The sequence below is a fragment of the Neoarius graeffei genome, chromosome 16 (assembly GCF_027579695.1).
Source record: "Neoarius graeffei isolate fNeoGra1 chromosome 16, fNeoGra1.pri, whole genome shotgun sequence".
NCBI classification, from domain to species: domain Eukaryota; kingdom Metazoa; phylum Chordata; class Actinopteri; order Siluriformes; family Ariidae; genus Neoarius; species Neoarius graeffei.
This window is the reverse complement of record NC_083584.1, coordinates 31,439,925-31,460,888: the sequence shown is the minus strand read 5'-3', so window position 1 is coordinate 31,460,888 and position 20,964 is coordinate 31,439,925. Positions and strand designations below refer to the sequence as shown.

The window sequence follows — 20,964 nt, the reverse complement described above, 5'->3', positions numbered from 1 at the left end:
TTATTATATATTTCATATATAATATAGAAGAAGAAACAGCCTTTATTTGTCACATGCACACTCAAACACAGTGAAATTTGTCATCTGCATTTAACCCATCTGAAGCAGTGAACACATGCATGCACCCACAAGTGAGCAATGAGCACATACACATACTCAGAGCAGTGGGCAGCTAAGCTACAGCACCCGGGGAGCAGTTGGGGGTTAGGTGCCTTGCTCAAGGACACTTCAGCCCAAGGTCACCCCATGTTAACCTAACCGCATGTCTTTGGATGGTGGGGGAAACCGGAGCACCCGGAGGAAACTCATGCAAACCCATGGAAAACATGCAAACTCCACACAGAAAGGTCCCCGTTGGTTACTGGGCTCGAACCCAGAACCTTCTTGCTGTGAGACGACAGCGCTAACCACTACACCACCCAGTATAGGTATAGGCTATTAGCTCATATACCGTGAGTAGAGAAAAGCAAAATGGTGGAGCGTGTTGTTGAACCAACCGAGGACGAAATAAAAACTCTACTCGAAAACAAAACCTGAAAAAATACAAAAAAAAGCAACAAAATATGGAATAAAAGTATTTGATGGTAAGAACGTATTTTTTTATTTTTCAAGAATTATTATTATAGCATTTTTCACAAATTGCTACTGTCATTTCGCTGGTTTGTTTACATTCTAAGCGGAAATGATTTCGTCGGTCGTTTTGTATAAACAAAGTTTTTATTTATCAAATTTGCAAAAAAATAAAAATGCTCTGTTTCTCAAAATCCAGTGAATGTGGATAGAATAAAACAGTTATTCCACTCAATCTCGTCGTACATGGCTTATAGAGAGCGTGCACGTGACGTCACGAGGTCACGTGATATTTGTTTATCTGCCATCTTGGACGGCATGGCCGCGCATAGAACTTAGACGAACCCGTTCTAATTATCAAGTGTGTGGGAGTAGATCTTTCGAGAATGGTTATATCTTGTTCAGCATTTGGTTGTACCAATAGACAGGGCCAAAAGGAGGGCCTGTCATTTTATAGATTCCCCGCAGACGAGGAGAGACGCGCAAAATGGGTGTCCGCTGTGCGAAGAGAAAACTGGTACCCCAGTTCTACCAGCCAAATTTGCACCACCTATCACCAAGTTGTGATCAAAAAAATATAACTGGTTTTCACATGGACGTGTAATATTAATGTTCTTAATAAAATATGTATACAAATGCATAACTTGTTTATAAAGTTCTTCCTATCAGATTGTGTAAAGTACTGAAAAAGAATATGTATGTTATTTTAGGCACATAGAGGTGCAAGAAAACATTTTTTAAAATTTGTTTGAATATAGAAGCTGGACACATCTGTGACCCCTATACATTTATATCTGATATTGAATAATAATTCTGCACAGATAAAGATAGCGGTGATTTGTGATTTTTTTTTCAGACAAAAACATACATATTTACAACCCTGTCATTATCTGGAACTGAGTTTAGACTTCGAACATTTTTACGATAAAACGTCCTGCATAGTCTCTTTATGATAAACGTCTTAATGCCACTTACCCGTGAGGTTATCAAGTAGACATTCTTCTTCGGAACCTTCCAGAGGTATAGTTGGGATACCCATCCCGCAACAAAATATTTATAAGCTTCCAGGCTCTTGTAAGCTTTGAGGGCTTTGCCAGTGTAACACGATTCACAATCTCATCTCATCTCATTATCTCTAGCCGCTTTATCCTTCTACAGGGTCGCAGGCGAGCTGGAGCCTATCCCAGCTGACTACGGGCGAAAGGCGGGGTACACCCTGGACAAGTCGCCAGGTCATCACAGGGCTGACACATAGACACAGACAACCATTCACACTCACATTCACACCTACGCTCAATTTAGAGTCACCAGTTAACCTAACCTGCATGTCTTTGGACTGTGGGGGAAACCGGAGCACCCGGAGGAAACCCACGCGGACACGGGGAGAACATGCAAACTCCACACAGAAAGGCCCTCGCCGGCCCCGGGGCTCAAACCCAGGACCTTCTTGCTGTGAGGCGACAGCGCTAACCACTACACCACCGTGCCACCCACGATTCACAATTAACAAGAAAATTGTAAATGTCGTGATAGGCCAGATCGGGCAAATCGCCAGCACCGCAGCTCCGAATTTCCCTGAACAAGGATTGTGGCAAGTTGTACGGATCTGCAATCCCCAACCTGGAACACTTTTCCACGTAACGCTGCCTCACGTCACCTTCAAGATGCTGAACAAACTTAGACAAGTTATCGCGCGATGTAGATGGGGTATTTTCTGAATTTTCTTGGGGATTACTCCCTGGATCCATTACGCTTGCGCAAGGTAAACAATCCTGAAGCCATCCAATATGGCGGAGTAAAATATAGTTCTTAGACTTATGTGTCTGGTAGGTTGCATTACATGTGTTTTACGTCTGACAGAACAAACTTAGTTTGGTTGATTGTGAGATTATTATAGAGTTTGTCTACATCTGACACACTATGGGCCATATTAGGTAAGATTAACCATTTATTTCAAGATTATGTCTCAAACAGTTGGCTCTCACAATCTACAATGGCCCATAAGGTGTCTTTAAACTGACTGACAGCCAGCACATCCAAACACAATGAGCATTCCAGACCAGAAGCCTGGGGATTGAGGCTACATCCACACGACAACGGCAACGAGATTTTTTTTTTTTAGCGGGTAAAAAAAATATCGCGTCCACATGGGCAACGGATCAGTAAAATATCAGGTCCATATGGCAACGCAATGCTTGCTGAAAACGATGCAATACACATGCCACACCTCTACGTGCGCTGTACGTAAGACGGTCCCATCAGAGACACCAGAACAATAGAAGAAGTAGGACACATGCGCATGTAATGGGTTTATTTTTTTCCACTTGCCATTGTGTGTAGTGGTGGGGAAATTCTGCGCTGGCCCTTTAAGAGCGCAGGTAGTTATGGGAACGAGGCGCTGGCCTCTTTCAGTTCGTTTTGGAAATGTAAGTGCCAATGCCACTGGACGTTTGCAGCCTGTCCTCAGCTGTATTTGTGTCTCATTTCTTCAGAATAAAAAGACTGGTGAACAACACAATGCAACGTCTGTTACACGCATAAACCCCTTCTTCTACCCGGCGTGAAGTACTCACAGGAACAAGCACACAACAACAAGAAGAAGATGGCTGCGACTACGTGAGGAAATCGTGCCTTCTGTGTGTACAAATTAGTTTTATTAGTGTGCATAGTTTTATATAACTTAATTTTCTTATTGTGTGTGAACATTTTGAAAAGCATTTTTATATAATTTATATAACTTTTTATATTGTGTGTGAACATTTTGAATAGCAGTCTTATCCAATAAAAAAAAGAAATTCAAGAAATGGTTCAGTTACTTGTTTATTTAAAAGAAAAGCTGTATACAAAAGTGAATGCAATGCAGTGGTTCATACAAAACAGTCTGTTGAAGGGTCTTCTGACCCTTTTCCCCTCTGCCTCCATTATAGTCAGGTAACTGTTGCTTTGTGTGGAAGGCTGTACTTTGTGTTCATCAAAGCAGGTGTAAATTGTCTGTCTGGCAGGTCAGTCAGGTTAATGTGTAAACAATTTCAATTTCTGTTGTTACGAATGGTGCGCGCGAGAGTGCTGCTTGTTCTAGTCATGTGGTTGTGACGTCATCGTAAACAAATCCGTTCTACTCATCCAGACGACTTTGCAACAGCGCCGTTGCCAGATTTTTTCACTCTGGAACCCGTTCTCAAAAGATTTCGTTTTGGGGCACCCAAAACGCCGGTGCCGTGTGGACGCCAGGCCGAAACGATAAAAAATTTTAGCAGATTCACCTGAATCCGTTGCCGGGTGGACAGGGCCTCAGTGACTTAAAGGTCCCATGGCATGAAATTTTCACTTTCTGAGGTTTTTTAATGTTAAAATGAATTCCTCTGACCTTCTTAAGTCACCCCAGTGGCTAGAAATTTCATAATGTGTAAACCAAACTATGCCCAATATTTGAGAATGGCGCGTCAAAACGTCGCGTTGAGAAGCTCTTCCCTTGCCGACGTCAGCAAGGGAGATGATCCCCACGCCCCCCCTCTGGATTCCCACCCACTGTATGGATTGCCCACCCAGTTGTTGTGAGTAGACCATAGAGGACACAACAACATGGCACCACCTAAGCGAGCGAAACATGGAAGTTGCGCTGTACATGGATGTGACAACACAGAAAGGAGTCTGTTTTTACTCCCGACGGGAGAGCCCCTGAAGACGCAGTGGCTTAATTTTATTTACTTCAATAATACGCCGTCGAGTCTACCTAAGACGGTGTATGTTTGTCGGAAGCATTTTCCTGATGAATGTTTCCACAACTTGGGACAGTACAGGGCAGGTTTTGCACATCAACTGTCACTGAAGCCTGGGTCTGTGCCAAGCATCCCTGCCGCATCAGCCACAAACACCGAACAAGTAAGTGTATAACTGGTCGTTTTGCCGTGTTTTAAAATCAGTGCCACGTTAGCCTTGCAATGGCTACATTAGCTGTGCAGCTAACCGCTTCCTGCAGTTAGCCAGGTACTCTGCGCTACAAAACCAAAAAGCATGCAGCATGCTCTGTTATAATAGCCAATCAAAACAGTTTTTACAAAGACACCCACATTCTTTTTTTTAAGTCACTCGTTCATTTTATTTGTTTGTTTGTTCAGTAAAAACCCAAACATTTGTTGAATTTATTTTATTTCCTCGCGTCGCACCTTAATGACGTCAGCGCGCGGTATTTTTCCCTTCGCGGTTTGTTCCTTCTCTCTCGCCATAGTAAGACACCCACATCCGCTTGTTCTGACCCACTGGAGGTAGCGTCACAGTGCTGTTAGCCAATCAGAGGTAACGCGTTTACATGTCATGAATATTAATGATAAGACTCGCCCCCACCCTCTACCCTTCCCCGCCTCCTGCTTCTCATTAGCAAAACGACACACTGGGAAAAGCGCTGAAATGGGGCTTTCTTCCAGGAGGCTATATCTACGTGCCGGAAACATCCAGGAAACCTCCACGAGCCCGTTTAAAGCATCAACAAACCACCATGCCATGGGACCTTTAAAACACTTTTGCTAACACTACAGCTAAATCCATTGTCGTTGCTCTTTTAATCATATTCTACATATCTTCCAGGTTACTTGTTAATTGAAAGTTAATTAAAAATAATTGAATTAAGTCATCAACAATATTACAGCAATATTTCCACAGAAACGTTACAAGTATTCAAAGTTTTTGTTAATTCAATGTGATAATTTGTGATAAAAGGATAATTTGACCATGCACCAATCTGCTATGCTTATGGTTCACTTTCAGTAAGCGTTGTTCATAATCATAGCCATAAAAAATTGTCCTTGAGATAAGCAATTGAGATGTTTTCTCCTCCTATATCCTCACTGAGAATTATTTCTATACTTAATATTTCATAGTTTTCAGCCAAAAACATGAATTTCAGTATGACGTATTGTGATTAGACCAAACTGTCAGCCAATGGCATTGGACTTAATACTGCTCCTTGCTTTATACTTTAGTACATATGTAACAAAAACACATCTTCTGCTGTGGCTTCTTTCTTTTTCTGCCACAATGATAACATGCTGTCACAGAACCTCATGTTTGCTTCCTGTTTCAACTCCACCTTTTGCTCGTTTTCTGTCTTTGTGGAGTATTTTGAACATTACCCCAGTAATTATAAATAATGGCACAGTACCATAGTGGGTAGTGTTGCTGTCTCACATATGCAAAGTGTGTGAAGTTTCATATGTTGTCCTTGTATCCACATAGGATTCCCTCCAGGTTCTTTGGTTTCATCCCATCTTCAAAAAACATGCCAGTATGTGGACTGGTTACACTATACTGCCCCTAGGTGTGAATGTGTGCATGGTGCCCTATGATGTATTCCTGACTCATGTCTAGTGTTCCAAGAATACATCCTCTGAATACATCCTGACCATGAACAGGATAAAGTGGTTGCTGAAAATGAGTGAGTAGTTTTCTGTTGGTGACTGGTTTCCAGGACAGGGTTTTAGTCTCCTAATTCTCCAAGTCATCTTTGCTTCACATTTACCGTATAGCAGAGGGGAACCGTCAAGGCCTTCTAGTCCTTCAGAGAAGGCCCAAACATATCAGCATTTCAAATGTTATATTTAATTTTTTTTCATTCTTCAATTGCTTTCATTCTTTCATAATTTCATTATAATTATTCTCTTCTAATTTAATTTGGCCTCATTTTCTATCAAAGTTGCTTCAGAAATGAAAGCGTTACTGTCCTGAAAACATTAAAATAGAGTTATCCAGTGAGATTTTTTTGTTTGTTGTCTCTAGGCTGAGAAGAGTTTAGAGCTGCTCACTCATTGGTTAGGACTTCATTGCTGGGACAGAAGGCCATGGCAGTGTATGTTTATGTAGGAAGTGACAGATGAATTAACTAATCAGATTTTGATTTATAGTGGGAGGAACCAAAAATGTATCACCTTCTCAAAGGCCGACGCGAGCTTAACTGCGAGTCGGCGTCGTCAGCGCAGCAGTGAAGTCACTTTCCAGCCGGTGTAGCGTTTATCAGTAGTGTTAGCGAATGCTCATAAAGCGGTCAAGCCAGTGCTATCAAGAGCAAGTAGCACAGGCTAATGACTGAGAAACTAATGCCATGTACACACGTAGCCGGGTATTTTTAAAACCGAACATTTTCCCCCCCTCCGTTTATAAAAATGTTTTATCCACACCACCTCGTCTTCGAAAAAAATCCCTTCCACACATAACCGAACATCTGCGTTTTCAATCATATTCATAAGCATTCCAAACCTGTAGATGGTTATTTCCCCAAATCCTACCCCCTAATCACATCGCCTGTGCTCTTGGAGCAGTAGTTGGGCTTCTAAAATTAAACATGTAAATAGCACCTGCACAATAATTAACGCTTTCAAGGCACTACTCCGATCCATTACTCTTTAGCTAGCCGCACACTACGCCGATTTTCAGCGTACCGAGCCAACTGAAGTCGCGAGTCAGGCGTAAAGACTAGTTTTCGATGGTACCGACTCATCTCACAGCCGATTCGAAAAACTAATCGGGAGCCAGACTGATCGGCGAGAGTCGCTAGCAATAGCCAATCATATCTTTCGCATATAACACGTGACATCATTAAACACAATTTCTAGCGCGAGAAATACGTGTTGGTAGCACCTAATGCAGGTATATACTGTAATTCCATAGACTGAAGCTTTATCCATAGACACAGTGGGCTGGAAAGCCACTCTGCTCAAGTTGTGTGGCTGAATTCCAAATCGCTTTAACTCCCCTATATAAGTGCACTATTTAAGGTTGGAAATAATAGCTCATGCAGCCTAGATAGTGCGTTACATATTCCATGTTGTGTCATTTGTAATTCAGCCTGTAGCATCTTCAAGTGTTGGATTTAACAGTAACTATATCCAATAGCCAATCACAAAGCTATTAAGTTGTCACGTGTCGCTTCAATCGCGACTGCACTCGTAAACAGTCGGGGGATATGTGCGTGCCCTGTCGGGAGTCGGCTCTGAAATGGGTCGGTTCGGTACCGCGTGGATCGCCGTGGTGTGCGGCTAGCTTAAGTCCATGCTTAATCTGGCTTCTGCAGTAAACAAAGGTCGCACGTTTGACGTCAGGGCAGATTTGTTGTCATTTTTTTGGCGCAGATTGTGACGTTCTAAAACGCAAAACTCCGGTTATCTCTGTCTACACGAAAAGGCATACACGGAGTTTTCAAAAATCTTCACTTTGCCCGGAGTTTTTTTAAATATTCGTTTTTGATGTGTTTTCATGTGGATGACAGGCCAAAACGTAGAAAAATATCTTCGATTTAGCAGATACCCGGCTACGTGTGGACGGGGTCTAAGATTCCTGTCTCCAGACTCTTCTTCCATGCTGCACACTCGCTACAGTATTCTTCACTCATCTTAAGTATTCATTTCCCAATGTAATTTACTTAGTTACTTTTAAAATCAACATCGACAGCGACACGTAACGGAGTGACCTGGCAGCCTGCTGCTAATTCCTTCAAAATCCTTTGCCCTGTTGCTCTTTTGGTGTGTCTGGCTAAGTTTTGGCTGAGCTGAAGTCCCAGCTCTAATAGTAACGGTTCGCCACTGCCATTATTTTGTGCACTATTTTGGATTTTAGCCCATTTAGATTATTGTTCAAATTCTTACTGGACAATCATATTTCCTTCATACAACATAGTACCACACTATATTATTACCCATAAGTCAAAATACATGATATTAGTTTCAGTTCCACACAGACGATGCATTAATTTGTAAGTTAGACAATATCCTCTGTCTTCTTTACTTCATCCACAAGTAAAATGGACAGCTTGGTTTTTGCAAGACACAAAGTAGCCCAAGGTGAAACCAGGACAAAACAACTATTTTGGTTGTGTGACACTACTCCTGCTGTCTCTATTGCTTGCAAACCTCCCCTCCTCTGCCATTTGCCATTCCTTTCATTTTCAATGAACAGTACATGCTCTTCTCCCCAGGCCTATGACTATCCATGTATGTTTTTATCTCTTCTCTTCATCGTATGCTTTTTATTTCACTTAAACACAGCACCCACACCGGTACAACAGCAGGAAATGTAGGTGTGTGTGTGTGTGTGTGTGTGTGTGTGTGTGTGTGTGTGTGTGTGTGTGTGTGTGTGTGTTCTCTATAAATAAAAAAGCCAGCTGAGCTGTGCAGTTACAGGCTGGCTATCCTTTACATAATGGCTCACACAACAAAAACCCTCTGTGTCATCCGCCTCCCTCTCCGTTTTCTTATTTTACATCTAAAAGTGAGAAGCAGTGGAAATAGAAAGCATGTCAGAAAGGAGGTCAGCAGGAGTGTTTGTGAACACGTGGTATAAAATCACACAGTCTTTGATGAAGTGTGTATCACTATTGTGTGTGTATGTATGTGGTGATGCAGCATTATAGGCCTGGAATATCACTAGGTTTTTTGGGGGGAAATGAGCAGAATACAAATCAAGGGCTCCACACTGGTGACTTGCTAAGTTGTTCGGGTGTCAATTTTCTCCTGTTTGCACACAGCTGCTATTTTTGGGGTTCGAAATTAAAAGCTGAATTAGGTATTATAACTCAACAGGGAGTGTGGCATTCAAAATCCACCAGTACAGTGATTCTTTTATTCTCCCCAATTTGGTCACCTGCCAATTCCCACCCACCAGCCAGCTCTCCCCATCATATGACAGATTCTAACTGGGAAGGGTGAGGGCTAACATGTGCTTCATCTGAGACACACGAAGCCAGCCACCCACATCCAAACACACAACACACCCAGAGGAAAGTGCTATAATCCCTCTTCCACATACATGAACTCAGACACCTACCATTGGCTAATGTCACAGTGATAATGCCATCCATCCCACCCTGAGACCTGAGAGCACAGACAATTTTGCTCCCTTGGCTAAGGTGTTGGCAGGACTAAAACTCAAGATCCCCCAGCAACATGATGAACAATTTCTGTTGTACCACTTGGGAACTGCAGGGATATTTTTTCATGTAATTTTGTTCAATTCATGCTAAATTTACCACCCATTTGATGTCCATTATTAGTACAGATGCAATACCAAAACGCTATTTTTCTTACTTTAAGCACAAGCTTAAGGGTGCTTTCACATATCCAGTCTTGAGTCTGTTTAAATTGAACTCTGTTACTATTTTCTCTTTGGTGTGATTTGTTTGTGCAGACGAGAACACAGCAATTGTCCTCGAGTGTGGACCAAAACAACCATTCGGCATGGTTCCAACTGAACTCTAGTGCAGTTTAACTGCAAAGAGAAAGCAATTGACCTGACTCAACTGAACTGACCCGATTACAGGAACCAAACATGCTGTTTGTATGTGTGTCTCTGTGTGTGTGTATACACTCACACACATACTGTATATATGTTGTGAAGAGAATAATTTATAAAATTGAGTACTGTCAGTATTGCAGATAATAACTGAACATTTTATATATTTTATATACAGTATATTTTTATATACTGTATTTGATATGACTGTGGTATGCTTTAAAACAACAAATATCTCACAATTCGCAGAGCACTAAAAAAAATTTTCTGGGGTCGATAAATATAATACACGTGAATTACATAGCTTTTACTTAAAATAATTGAGCTAACAAATGCAGTCTGTGATTTTAAGTAAAATCCATACCACTTACCAAAGTTTCTACAGTTAAAAAAAAAGAAACAAACAAACAAACAAACAAAAAAAACACTTGAGAAAAGCACTTAAATTTTACATAGCATTGTGCATATTTTGTAGTACATTGTTTCAAATAAAATCACACATTCTCAAAAGTGTGATATTTAAGGTACGAGATATTTTACTGATGTGACAGAATATAGTTTCAGTTGATTTGCAAACACCAATCAATGTTTGCTCAATCGTTGGTAAGCTACAACAAACCCGCTGGTTAATGCTAATTGCTGTCTTTTAGGAAACATTATGAAGCATTTTCAAACACAGTAGAATTTCAACACCATTGTTATATCCATCCATTATCTGTAACTGCTTATCCTGTACAGGGTCATGGGCAAGCTGGAGCCTATCCCAGCTGACTATGGGCGAGAGGCGGGGTACACCCTGGGCAAGTTGCCAGGTCAGTACAGGGCTGACACATAGAAACAAACAACCATTCACACTCATGGTTAATTTAGAGCCACCAATTAGTCTAACCTGCATGTCTTTGGACTGTGGGGGAAACTGGAGCACCCGGAGGAAACCCATGCAGACATAGGGAGAACATGCAAACTCCACACAGAAAGGTCCTCGTCGGCCACTGGGCTTGAACCCAGGACCTTCTTACTGTTACCCCTTTTCCATCAAATCAGTTCCAGGGCTGGTTCGGGGCCAGTGCTGGTGGTGGTTCACAACTCGTTCAACTTGCGAGCCAGCTGAGAACCAGTTTGCTTTTCCATAGCTCGCGGGGCTAAGAGAAGCCACGTCATTACGTCGCTGTATACGTCATTACGTTGCTGTATACATCAGTTACATCGCTACGTTTGCATAAACCTTGGCGCGAATATCGAAGCAAAAACAACGCGGAAGCAGCAGCAGCAACAACAACAATAATAATAATGGATGACTTCGCGTTTGTACAACTGCTGCTTCTCGTTGCTTAAAAATGGCGATCTTTCGCGGTCTTGTTATTGTTGTTGGTCTTAACAACTCCGCCCCCCACTGACGTAAGCAGTTCTTTTCTCTGGCTGGAACCGTTTTTTCTGGCCCCAGAGCCAGTTCTTTGTCAGTGGAAACAGAAAACCCGGTTCCAAACAAAGCACTGGCCCCGAACCAGCCCTGGAACTGCTTTGGTGGAAAAGGGGCATGTGAGGTGACAGTACACACAGGTGGCTAACCACTACACTACCACTGTTATATTATTATTATCACAAATAATTTGTAAATACTTGAGAGACATGACCCCCATGTTAGGTTAACATGGGGCGGCCTTGGGCTGATGTGCCCTTGAGCAAGGCACCTAACCCCCAACTACTCCCCAGGCGCTTTAGCATCGCTGCCCACTGCTCTGGGTATGTGTGTGTGCTCATTGCTCATGTGCGTGTGCATGTGTGTGTTCACTGCTTCAGATGGGTTAAATGCAGAGTGGTATTTCACTGTGCATAAGTGTACGTGTGATAAAGTTCTTCTGCTTCTTCTTTTTATTCTTCTTCGAGTATTTATGTTCTCCACAGTTGGATTTATATCCACATTAAATGATGGGATAATTAAAAGAGCATTAATAGAATTAGAATTTAATTCATGGTCTGTAAAATATGGAAAAAAACTCACCACCACCAATAAAACCCTCCCTGAAATAATTAGCTTAAATAAATAAATAAATAAATAAAACATATATTACACCATTCTTAAAAGTACCTTTGCACTAAGTAAAGGGGTAAAATGTATTGATGAGCGAGAAAATATCAGGTAGGCTTTACCACATGTGCATTGCAGATATTACCTGGTTAAATAGGTTAAACCATACTCAGTAGAACATGGGGTAAATTTGACCCCAAAAAAGTGGCTGTCAATTGTTGCCTCAATTTTTTCCCCCTTGGTTGGAGGTGTTTGTAAATAATGTATATTTTTTTTTAGTGCACATCTCTCTTGCTCTTCTCTGTCTTACATATCCTATTGTTGAAATGGGAATTGCATCAATGTACATTATGGCCCGATATAATCCACCCCCTGAACCTAAATAACTACTAGTGGACGAGCCATTATGTGAAGAGCCTGTTCCACAGCGCAGACCTCTACCTCGTTTACATCAACCTCTTCTTAGTTCAGGCTCTCAGCTGCTTCCAAAGCCAGCAATTACTGTGTGTGGGCTGCATTCAGAGTTAAGTTCAAAAGATATGTCAGGTGATAAGTGGGGGAAAGTTATCCATATTCACGCTGGTGCAAAACAGGTGCTTAGCATGATTTTCAGAGGAGCTCATGCAGATTACGCAAATGACCTGTGGACAAGTCACGCTTATGACATTGCCAGATTTTCCTTGAGTACAGTGATCCCAGTGAGAAGTGACTGACACACCTACATACTACTGTACAGAGGTGCTTGAAAGTTTGTGAACCCTTTAGAATTTTCTATATTTCTGCATAAATATGACCTAAAACATCATCAGATTTTCACACAAGTCCTAAAAGTAGATAAAGAGAACCCAGTTAAACAAATGAGATTAAAATATTATACTTGATCATTTATTTATTGAGGAAAATGATCCAATATTACATATCTGTGAGTGGCAAAAGGATGTGAACCTTTGCTTTCAGTATCTGGTGTGACCCCCTTGTGCAGCAATAACTGCAACTAAACGTTTCTGTTAACTGTTGATCAGTCCTGCACACCGGCTTGGAGGAATTTTAGCCCATTCCTCCATACAGAACAGCTTCAACTCTGGGATGTTGGTGGGTTTCCTCACATGAACTGCTCGCTTCAGGTCCTTCCACAACATTTCGATTGGATTAAGGTCAGGACTTTGACTTGGCCATTCCAAAACATTAACTTTATTCTTCTTTAACCATTCTTTGGTAGAACGATTTATGTGCTTAGGGTCGTTGTCTTGCTGCATGACCCACCTTCTCTTGAGATTCAGTTCATGGACAGATGTCCTGACATTTTCCTTTAGAATTTGCTGGTATAATTCAGAATTCATTGTTCCATCAATGATGGCAAGCCATCCTGGCCCAGATGCAGCAAAACAGGCCCAAACCAAGATACTACCACCACCATGTTTCACAAATGGGATAAGGTTCTTATGCTGGAATGCAGTGTTTTCCTTTCTCCAAATATAACGCTTCTCATTTAAAGTGTGACCTCACCAACTATTACACACCTTGCTCTTGGAGTGATCTATGTTGGTCGACCACTCCTAGGGAGGGTAACAATGGTCTTGAATTTCCTCCATTTGTACACAATCTGTCTGACTGTGGATTGGTGGAGTCCAAACTCTTTAGAGATGGTTTTGTAACCTTTTCCAGCCTGATGAGCATTAACAATGCTTTTTCTGAGGTCCTCAGAAATCTCCTTTGTTCATGCCATGATACACTTCCACAAACATGTGTTGTGAAGATCAGACTTTGATAGATCCCTGTTCTTTAAATAAAACAGGGTGCCCACTCACACCTGATTGTCATCCCATTGATTGAAAACACCTGACCCTTAATTTCACCTTCAAATTAACTGCTAATCCTAGCATGCTGCAATCCTAGGATTTAATTAACTGCAATCCTAGGATGCTAATCACATCCTTTTGCCACTCACAGATATGTAGTATTGGATCATTTTCCTCAATAAATAAATGACCAAGTATAATATTTTTGTCTCATTTGTTTAACTGGGTTCTCTTTATCTACTTTTAGGACTTGTGTGAAAATCTGATGATGTTTTAGGTCATATTTATGCAGAAATATAGAAAATTCTAAAGGGTTCACAAACTTTCAAGCACCACTGTATAACAAAGAATCCTGTCAAGTTTTGTGAAATTCCTCCAAAAATTGTGAGATGAGTTGATTTCAGAAGGTGAGTACCCTTCCCGGGACAGATGGACAGACAGACGGACGGACAGCGTCATGACAATCATTTTGACAAAATGCGTAGTTTGTGAGCTATGCTAGCTCAATTTCACTGAAGGTAGTGACAGTTAGCTATCTAGACGTATAAATAAGCAAAAAACAAATGCAGATGATAAAAATAATTTTATATTTAGTTTATTTACAATATTTGCCAATTGCAATGATAAAATAATAAGAAGACAAAGTCATCTATATCCCCCACCCTATATACCAACTATAAACCAAGTTTCAAGATATTATTTGTCACATTTTTCAAGTTCTGCTGCAGGAAACCAACTCTACCTCTTTACACTGACCTCAGCAGCCCATGGCATAAGCCCACTGGACCTTTGGTCCAGGTGCACTAAAAATGAAAATTTCTCACATTTTTTCATATCAAAAGGAACATATGCATTACTTAATCAACATACCAACTTTCAAGACCATACCGCTCATAGTTTTCAAGTTCTGCTCTGGAAACAAAACCTACCCCTAAAGACTAACCTGAGAGATTAAGTCTGAAATTGTTTCCATGAAAACATGAAAAATTAAAATTTCTTAAATTTCTTAGTATGTAAGCACATCTACATCACCTTCTTAACACGTATACCAAGTTTCAAATTCGTATCATAAATAGTTTTGGATATATGCTCTGGAAACAAACATTGCTCTTAGAAAGTAAGTCAAAATCTATTTTTTATGTAAAAATTTGAAAAATACTTTTTTTTTTTTCAAAAATCCAAAATAGCAAAAGGTCATCACAGGGCTGACACATAGGTGGTGTTTACATTAGACCGTATCAGCGGATCATCAGATTAAAGTTTTTAAAACGATTCGCGTGCACACAGCAACGCCAATACACGATTCGCGTGCACACAGCAACGCCAATACACGGATACGCTAATCACATGACTAATTAGACGGCACGCAAGTTGAAATGTGTCAGTGCGGCTCAGCGCTTCCTCCTCAGCGGCTGCGCTCCAAATCACTCCGCCCTGAACAGCGAGTGCCCTCTGGAGGGTGCACACTCCGGCCCTGCGCAGCTCACAGAGCGCGCGAGTGAAGCGCACAAGCAGTGATTCGGGACTGAGCCGCTGTGTGTGTGATCCCAGTGCATATCGGGCATGCGCAAGTCACTCACCACTTGCAAGTGGAAGGATGGCAAGCCTAAAGACAATCATAACTACACAATGGGCAGTATTTGCATCTTACCATGAACAACATTAAGAATGACAAAGCAAAGCATTATATTCATACTTTTATACTCTTTAATGAAAAACAAAAAGGTGATACAAGGCAGAAACAATAGCAGGAAGTGAAGTCCGCGCCGTTTTTCAGCAGTCGCGTCACATGACCAACGTGGCATGAACGACGCCAGCGAATCAGGAAGGTGGATGTCACAGTGACGTTGTCCAATGACGACGTCAGCTAGAGCTCAGCACTGCGTTTCCTCGTATCTCAATGTTTACACAGCACCGGATCAGATACGAACTGGGTTGAATACGTGGGCCCTGGCGGATTCAAGTTGTTCTGCCTGTGGAGTCGTTTCCCGGCGTTTTAATGTGAACGGACAGTGCATCCGCGACGAAAACGAGACGGATACGGTCTAATGTAAACACCACCATAGAAACAAACAACCATTCACAACTATGGTCAATTTAGAGCCACCAATTAGTCTAACCTGCATGTCTTTGGACTGTGGGGGAAACTGGAGCACCCGGAGGAAACCCATGCAGACATAGGGAGAACATGCAAACTCCATGTTCACATGTTGCTTGATATGTATACAAAGTTTCATAAAGATATAAAGATATGACCCAGAAATGAAAACGTGGCCAGACGGACGGAACCCGTTTCTATATCCCCTGCCAAACTTTATTTAGGTGGGGAATAACAAGCTATACTAGTTATGTAAAACTGTTATGGATTCGGTTGCCAACCAGCAGCTGCAGCTGTGTGTCAGACTGGCAATGATATATTTCTGATTGAGATGCCAATGACGTTCATTACTGTTTTAATAACTGGCAGCTGGTTATGAATCCTCCTCCCTTTTGAGAGGTCTCCCAATCATCATGTCGAGAAGCCATGTGTATGGGTGGGACAAGTGAAGAGTATAGCTACTGTTAACTGAATATTTAGGATTTTTAAAAATGTAAATCCCAACCAAAATTATGTATTAAAAGCTTGTCTGATGAGTGTTTATCTTTGTTCCCATTAAAACATATACTTGAAGTTGTTATTAGCCTAGTAAACTAGACCCACCCGCCTAGCGGCCAAAAATATTTTTGCCTAGCGAGTGGGTCTAGCCTCGCACCATATAAACAAAAACACGCCGGGCATCAAATCGTGCCCGCCAATCACAACGCGAGGTTTTTGTTTGGATTCTTTGGGCGGGCTTTTGCAGGAGTGATGACAAAGCTGCGCGACGCTGGAGAAAGCACAGCAGGAAAGATGGCTACGGCTAGTGAACAGCGCTCGTTTGACTCCGCTTTGGAATCAGTTTTAGAAGAATTAGACTTGGAGTTTTCGTTGAAACATTAGCAGGAAGAGGCTCTCCGCTCATTCCTTTTCAAGAAGGACGTTTTTGCTGTTTTGCCGACCAGCTATGGCAAAAGTCTGATCTACCAGCTAGCTCCGCTCGTAGCCAAAAGGATGGGGCTAGTTTGTGCAGTATGAAGAATTAATAAACAGCTTTGAAACATTACTTTTTGATTGTTTCTTATTTTCCTGTTATTTTAAATTTAAGGGAAATTATTTCACCAAACACCACTAAATAAAAACTCTCAAAAACAGTTTATGCAAACCCTTGAAAAACACTTGGAAAAAAATGAGTGTATGTGGTACAGACTCCAAACTTGTGGTCATTATCTCCAAACTTCTTAATATCTAGAACCTGTTTATTAATTAATACGCATTTTGAAAAATTATTTATTTCAAGGCCTCCCCCACTGCTTTCTGTTGCTCTGACTACGTCACAGTCACTGTTGCGCTGATTGGTCAGAGCGTTGGCCTATACGCACAGAGACAGTTTGAAAGACAGCGGTTTGTTCCGCCCACCCCCTTCGGAAATGTCTACAGATCGAGGCCAGACTAAATATTCACATTTAGTCTGGCTTGCCAGGCTAAGTTGTTATAGAAGCCCATAGAAGGAGTGCGTCACTGGAGTTGTGTCAGTGGTGTTTCGGGTTGACAGTAGGGAAATTTTCATTCGGTGGATTAATTCGCATGTATGACAGATGATCTTTTCAGAATCAGGAACATACAGATATGTGGAAACAATAAAGAAACTGGGCAAATGAAGCACAGTGCAAAACTCCTGCTCCCACAACATGCTATAAGCTTGTGGTTAGATAGATCAAGAGACAATAAACCTGCTTGTCAAACAACACCGCAGCTCGTACCTGAAATTTTGGCCAGTGGCTTTCTGATGTTTTGTTAAGGGGATTTACAGTAGTCTGTATTAATGCATGTAGCTAGCTGATTACCTGGCTGTACATTATTACATTACATTAGCTACTACATTTTAGCCTCGTCAGTTAGGTTTCTGAGCAACTAGAACATGGAGCCAGACAGCACACTGGAACCTTGAACTGCACTAGCTAATGAATTTCTGTTTTGTCCATTAATGCATATAATAAGCTCATTGGTTGTATGCATTTAAACAAGTGTATTATGTTTATACAATTTTGTAAAGGTCAAATCAACAGCAAAAAAAAAGTTGCTTTTGCTTATTTAGCTTTTAATACAGCATGTTGAAGTGGACAGAACAACTGAAAAGCACTTTAGCTTAATATCTGAATATGATCCTATGTACATTCAAGTAAAAGTGAGTTTATGCCGAAACATCTGATGTCAAATCAGTTCCATAGACACGCAATGACATTTCAGTACGAAAGCATATCGGACTCATGTCATGTATAAATAAATAAATAAATAAATTGCTCACCTTCTTCTTCATTTTTACGTTCTTGAAAATGGCATGTACTCTCCAGGTCTTAGCAAACATGGCTCCAAACGCTGTCGTGTAACCCACGATGAGGATCCACGTGCGAACCTGAGCAGGAGACACATCAGTTCAGCTAGAACGCCTCCAAACAAAGCTTTCTTTTACTGATGGTTCACATTGCAATGATCACTGAAGCATCATTTTATTTTTAATTTGATGTGCACTATGACAAGAAAAGAATTAATACTATGTGTAAGATGATATGTTTACACTCAGTAGAAGATTTACACTTATAACCTTTTCAGGTTGATTAGTTCATAAAATGGGATGTTTACTCTCTCTTTCTTATTTATGATTCATAAGCATATATGATTGTGTGTGATTATCATTTATAATCAACTTTTTACTCCTGCTTGAGTCTGTTTGCTTACCCTGATGCCTCTAATGACAATATGTACAGTAGAGTCTGTGTTTTTAGGTTTTAAGTGTATCAGGTGTTTCATGGAAAGTGAAAAAATGTTGCTTTTTGGTCTGAAAGAGGTTTTTTTTATATAAAATTCCCATAAAGAGGTGTAGACAGATGTTAGCCATTAATCAGACAGTATACAGTGTCTTGCAAAAGTATTCATTCCCCTCGGTGTTTGTCCTGTTTTGTTGCATTACAAGCTGGAATTAAAATGGATTTTTTGGGGGGTTAGCACCATTTGATTTACACAACATGCCTACAACTTTAAAGGTGCACACTGTTTTTTTATTTTGACACAAACAATAATTAAGATGAAAAAAAACCCCAGAAATCTGGAGTGTGCATAGGTATTCACCCCCTTTCGTATGAAACCCCTAAATAAGAGCTGGTCCAACCAATTCACTTCATAAGTCACATAATTAGTTGATTAAGATCCACCTGTGTGCAATCAAAGCGTCACATGATCTGTCACATGATGTCTGTATAAATAAACCTGTTCTGGAAGGACCCTGACTCTGCTACACTACTAAGCAAGCAACATGAGAACTAAGGAGCCTCCAAATAGGTCAAAGACAAAGTTGTGGAGAAGTATGGACCAGGGTTGGGTTATAAAAAATAATCCTAAACTTTGAATATCCCAGTGAGTATCATTAAATCCATTATAGCAAAATGGAAAGAACATGTCACCACTACAAACCTGACAAGAGAAGGCCGTCCACCAAAACTCACAGACCGGGCAAGGCGGGCATTAATCAGAGATGCAACAAAGACACCAAAGATAACACTAAAGGAGCTGCAAAGATCCACAGTGGCTATGGGAGTATCTGTCCATAGGACCAATTTAAGCCGTACACTCCACAGAGCAGGGCTTTATGGAAGAGTGGCCAGAAAAAAGCCAATGCTGAAGAAAACACATTTGGAGTTTGCCCAAAAGCATGTGGCAGACTCCCCAAACACATGGAAAAAGCTTTGCTGGTCAAATGAGACAAAAATTGAACTTTTTGTCCATCATGGGAAATGCCATGAGTGGCGCAAACCCAACACCCTGAGAACACCATTCCTACAGTGAAGCATGGTGGTGGCAGCATCATGCTGTGTGGATGTTTTTCATCTGCAGGGACAGGAAAACTGGTCAGGACCAAAAGAAAGATGGATGGCACTAAATGCAGGGTAGTTCTGGAGGAAAACCTGTTTGAGTCAGCCAGAGGTTTCAGACTAGGATGAAGGTTCAACGTTCCAGCAGGACAATGACCCTAAACATACTGCCAAAGTGACACTGGAGTGGTTTAAAGGGAAACATTTAAATGTCTTGGAATGGCCTAATCAAATCCCAGACCTCAATCCAATTGAGAATCTGTGGCATAACTTGAAGATTGCTGTACACCAGCACAACCCATCTAATTTGAAGGAGTTGGAGCAGTTTTGCTTTGAGGAATAGGCAAAATCCCAGTAGATGTGCTAAGCTAATAGAGACATACCCCAATGAGACTTGCAGCTGTAATTGTAGCAAAAGGTGGCTCTAGAAAGTATTGGCTTTGAGGGGGGTAAATACCTATGCACATTTCAGATTTCTGTTTTTTCATCTTAATTATTGTTTGTTTCAAAATACAAAAACAATGTGCAGCTTTAAAGTGGTAGGCATGTTGTGTAAATCAAATGGTGCTAACCCCCCAAAAATCTATTAATACCAGCTTGTAATGCGACAAAACAGGACAAACACTAAGGGGGATGAATACTTTTGCAAGGCACTGTAACTTATGATCATCAATGAACATGATACCCACCAGGCATCTTGAGGTAACAAGTGCAACTGAGTGACCAGTGCAAGGCAAGGTACTTTAAAACTGTAATCAACTAACGGTGCATTCAGACTAATAACTGAAAAGTCACTGGTGTTGCTTGCAGTTTGTTTCTTGGGGGTGTGGTAACTGCGAATTAAGTAATTTGTGGGCATGCACTGTTCAGCTTTTTTAAAGGTGCAATAGTCTATTTCTATTTACTAGTAAACATAATGTGGGAAAATATACAGAAATGATAGGGTTAAGCCATGGCCTCAGCACAAGTGTATTATGTGGCTGAGAAAATCGATTTGGAAAGCTGCCTTCTCGTCAGGAAGTTTGTATTGATGAAAGCTTGTTTGTATTTGGATTGGCCTCCTGTCAATCATTTTATAGACACTACCCAAAGCCATTTTGTGTGCTAAAAAAAAGTTGAAAAATAAATAGGCTTAAATAAGCTTAAATAGGCTTTCAGACAGTGCCTAATTATTTTATCTAGCAATGCTAACATGCTAATATCAGGCTAAGAGCTTATTACGAATAAAATGAAGACAGTGACTGCATTCATGAACATCTATATTAATTATTATGAGCTGGATTCATAAGAAGTGCAGTAATGTATATGGCAGACTCAAACCTGACCCTACATACAGATGTAGCA

At 41.0% G+C, this 20,964-nt stretch overlaps 1 protein-coding gene across 1 annotated transcript in view; it reads right to left on the bottom strand.

Moving 5' to 3' along the window:
- gabbr2 (gamma-aminobutyric acid (GABA) B receptor, 2) overlaps positions 1-20,964 on the bottom strand; it is a 428,647-nt gene that overhangs the window by 100,723 nt on the left and 306,960 nt on the right. Inside the window, exon 12 of the mRNA XM_060942775.1 lies at positions 18,060-18,167. Coding sequence (XP_060798758.1) covers positions 18,060-18,167 — 108 coding nt within the window. The remainder of the gene's footprint in view (positions 1-18,059; positions 18,168-20,964) is intronic.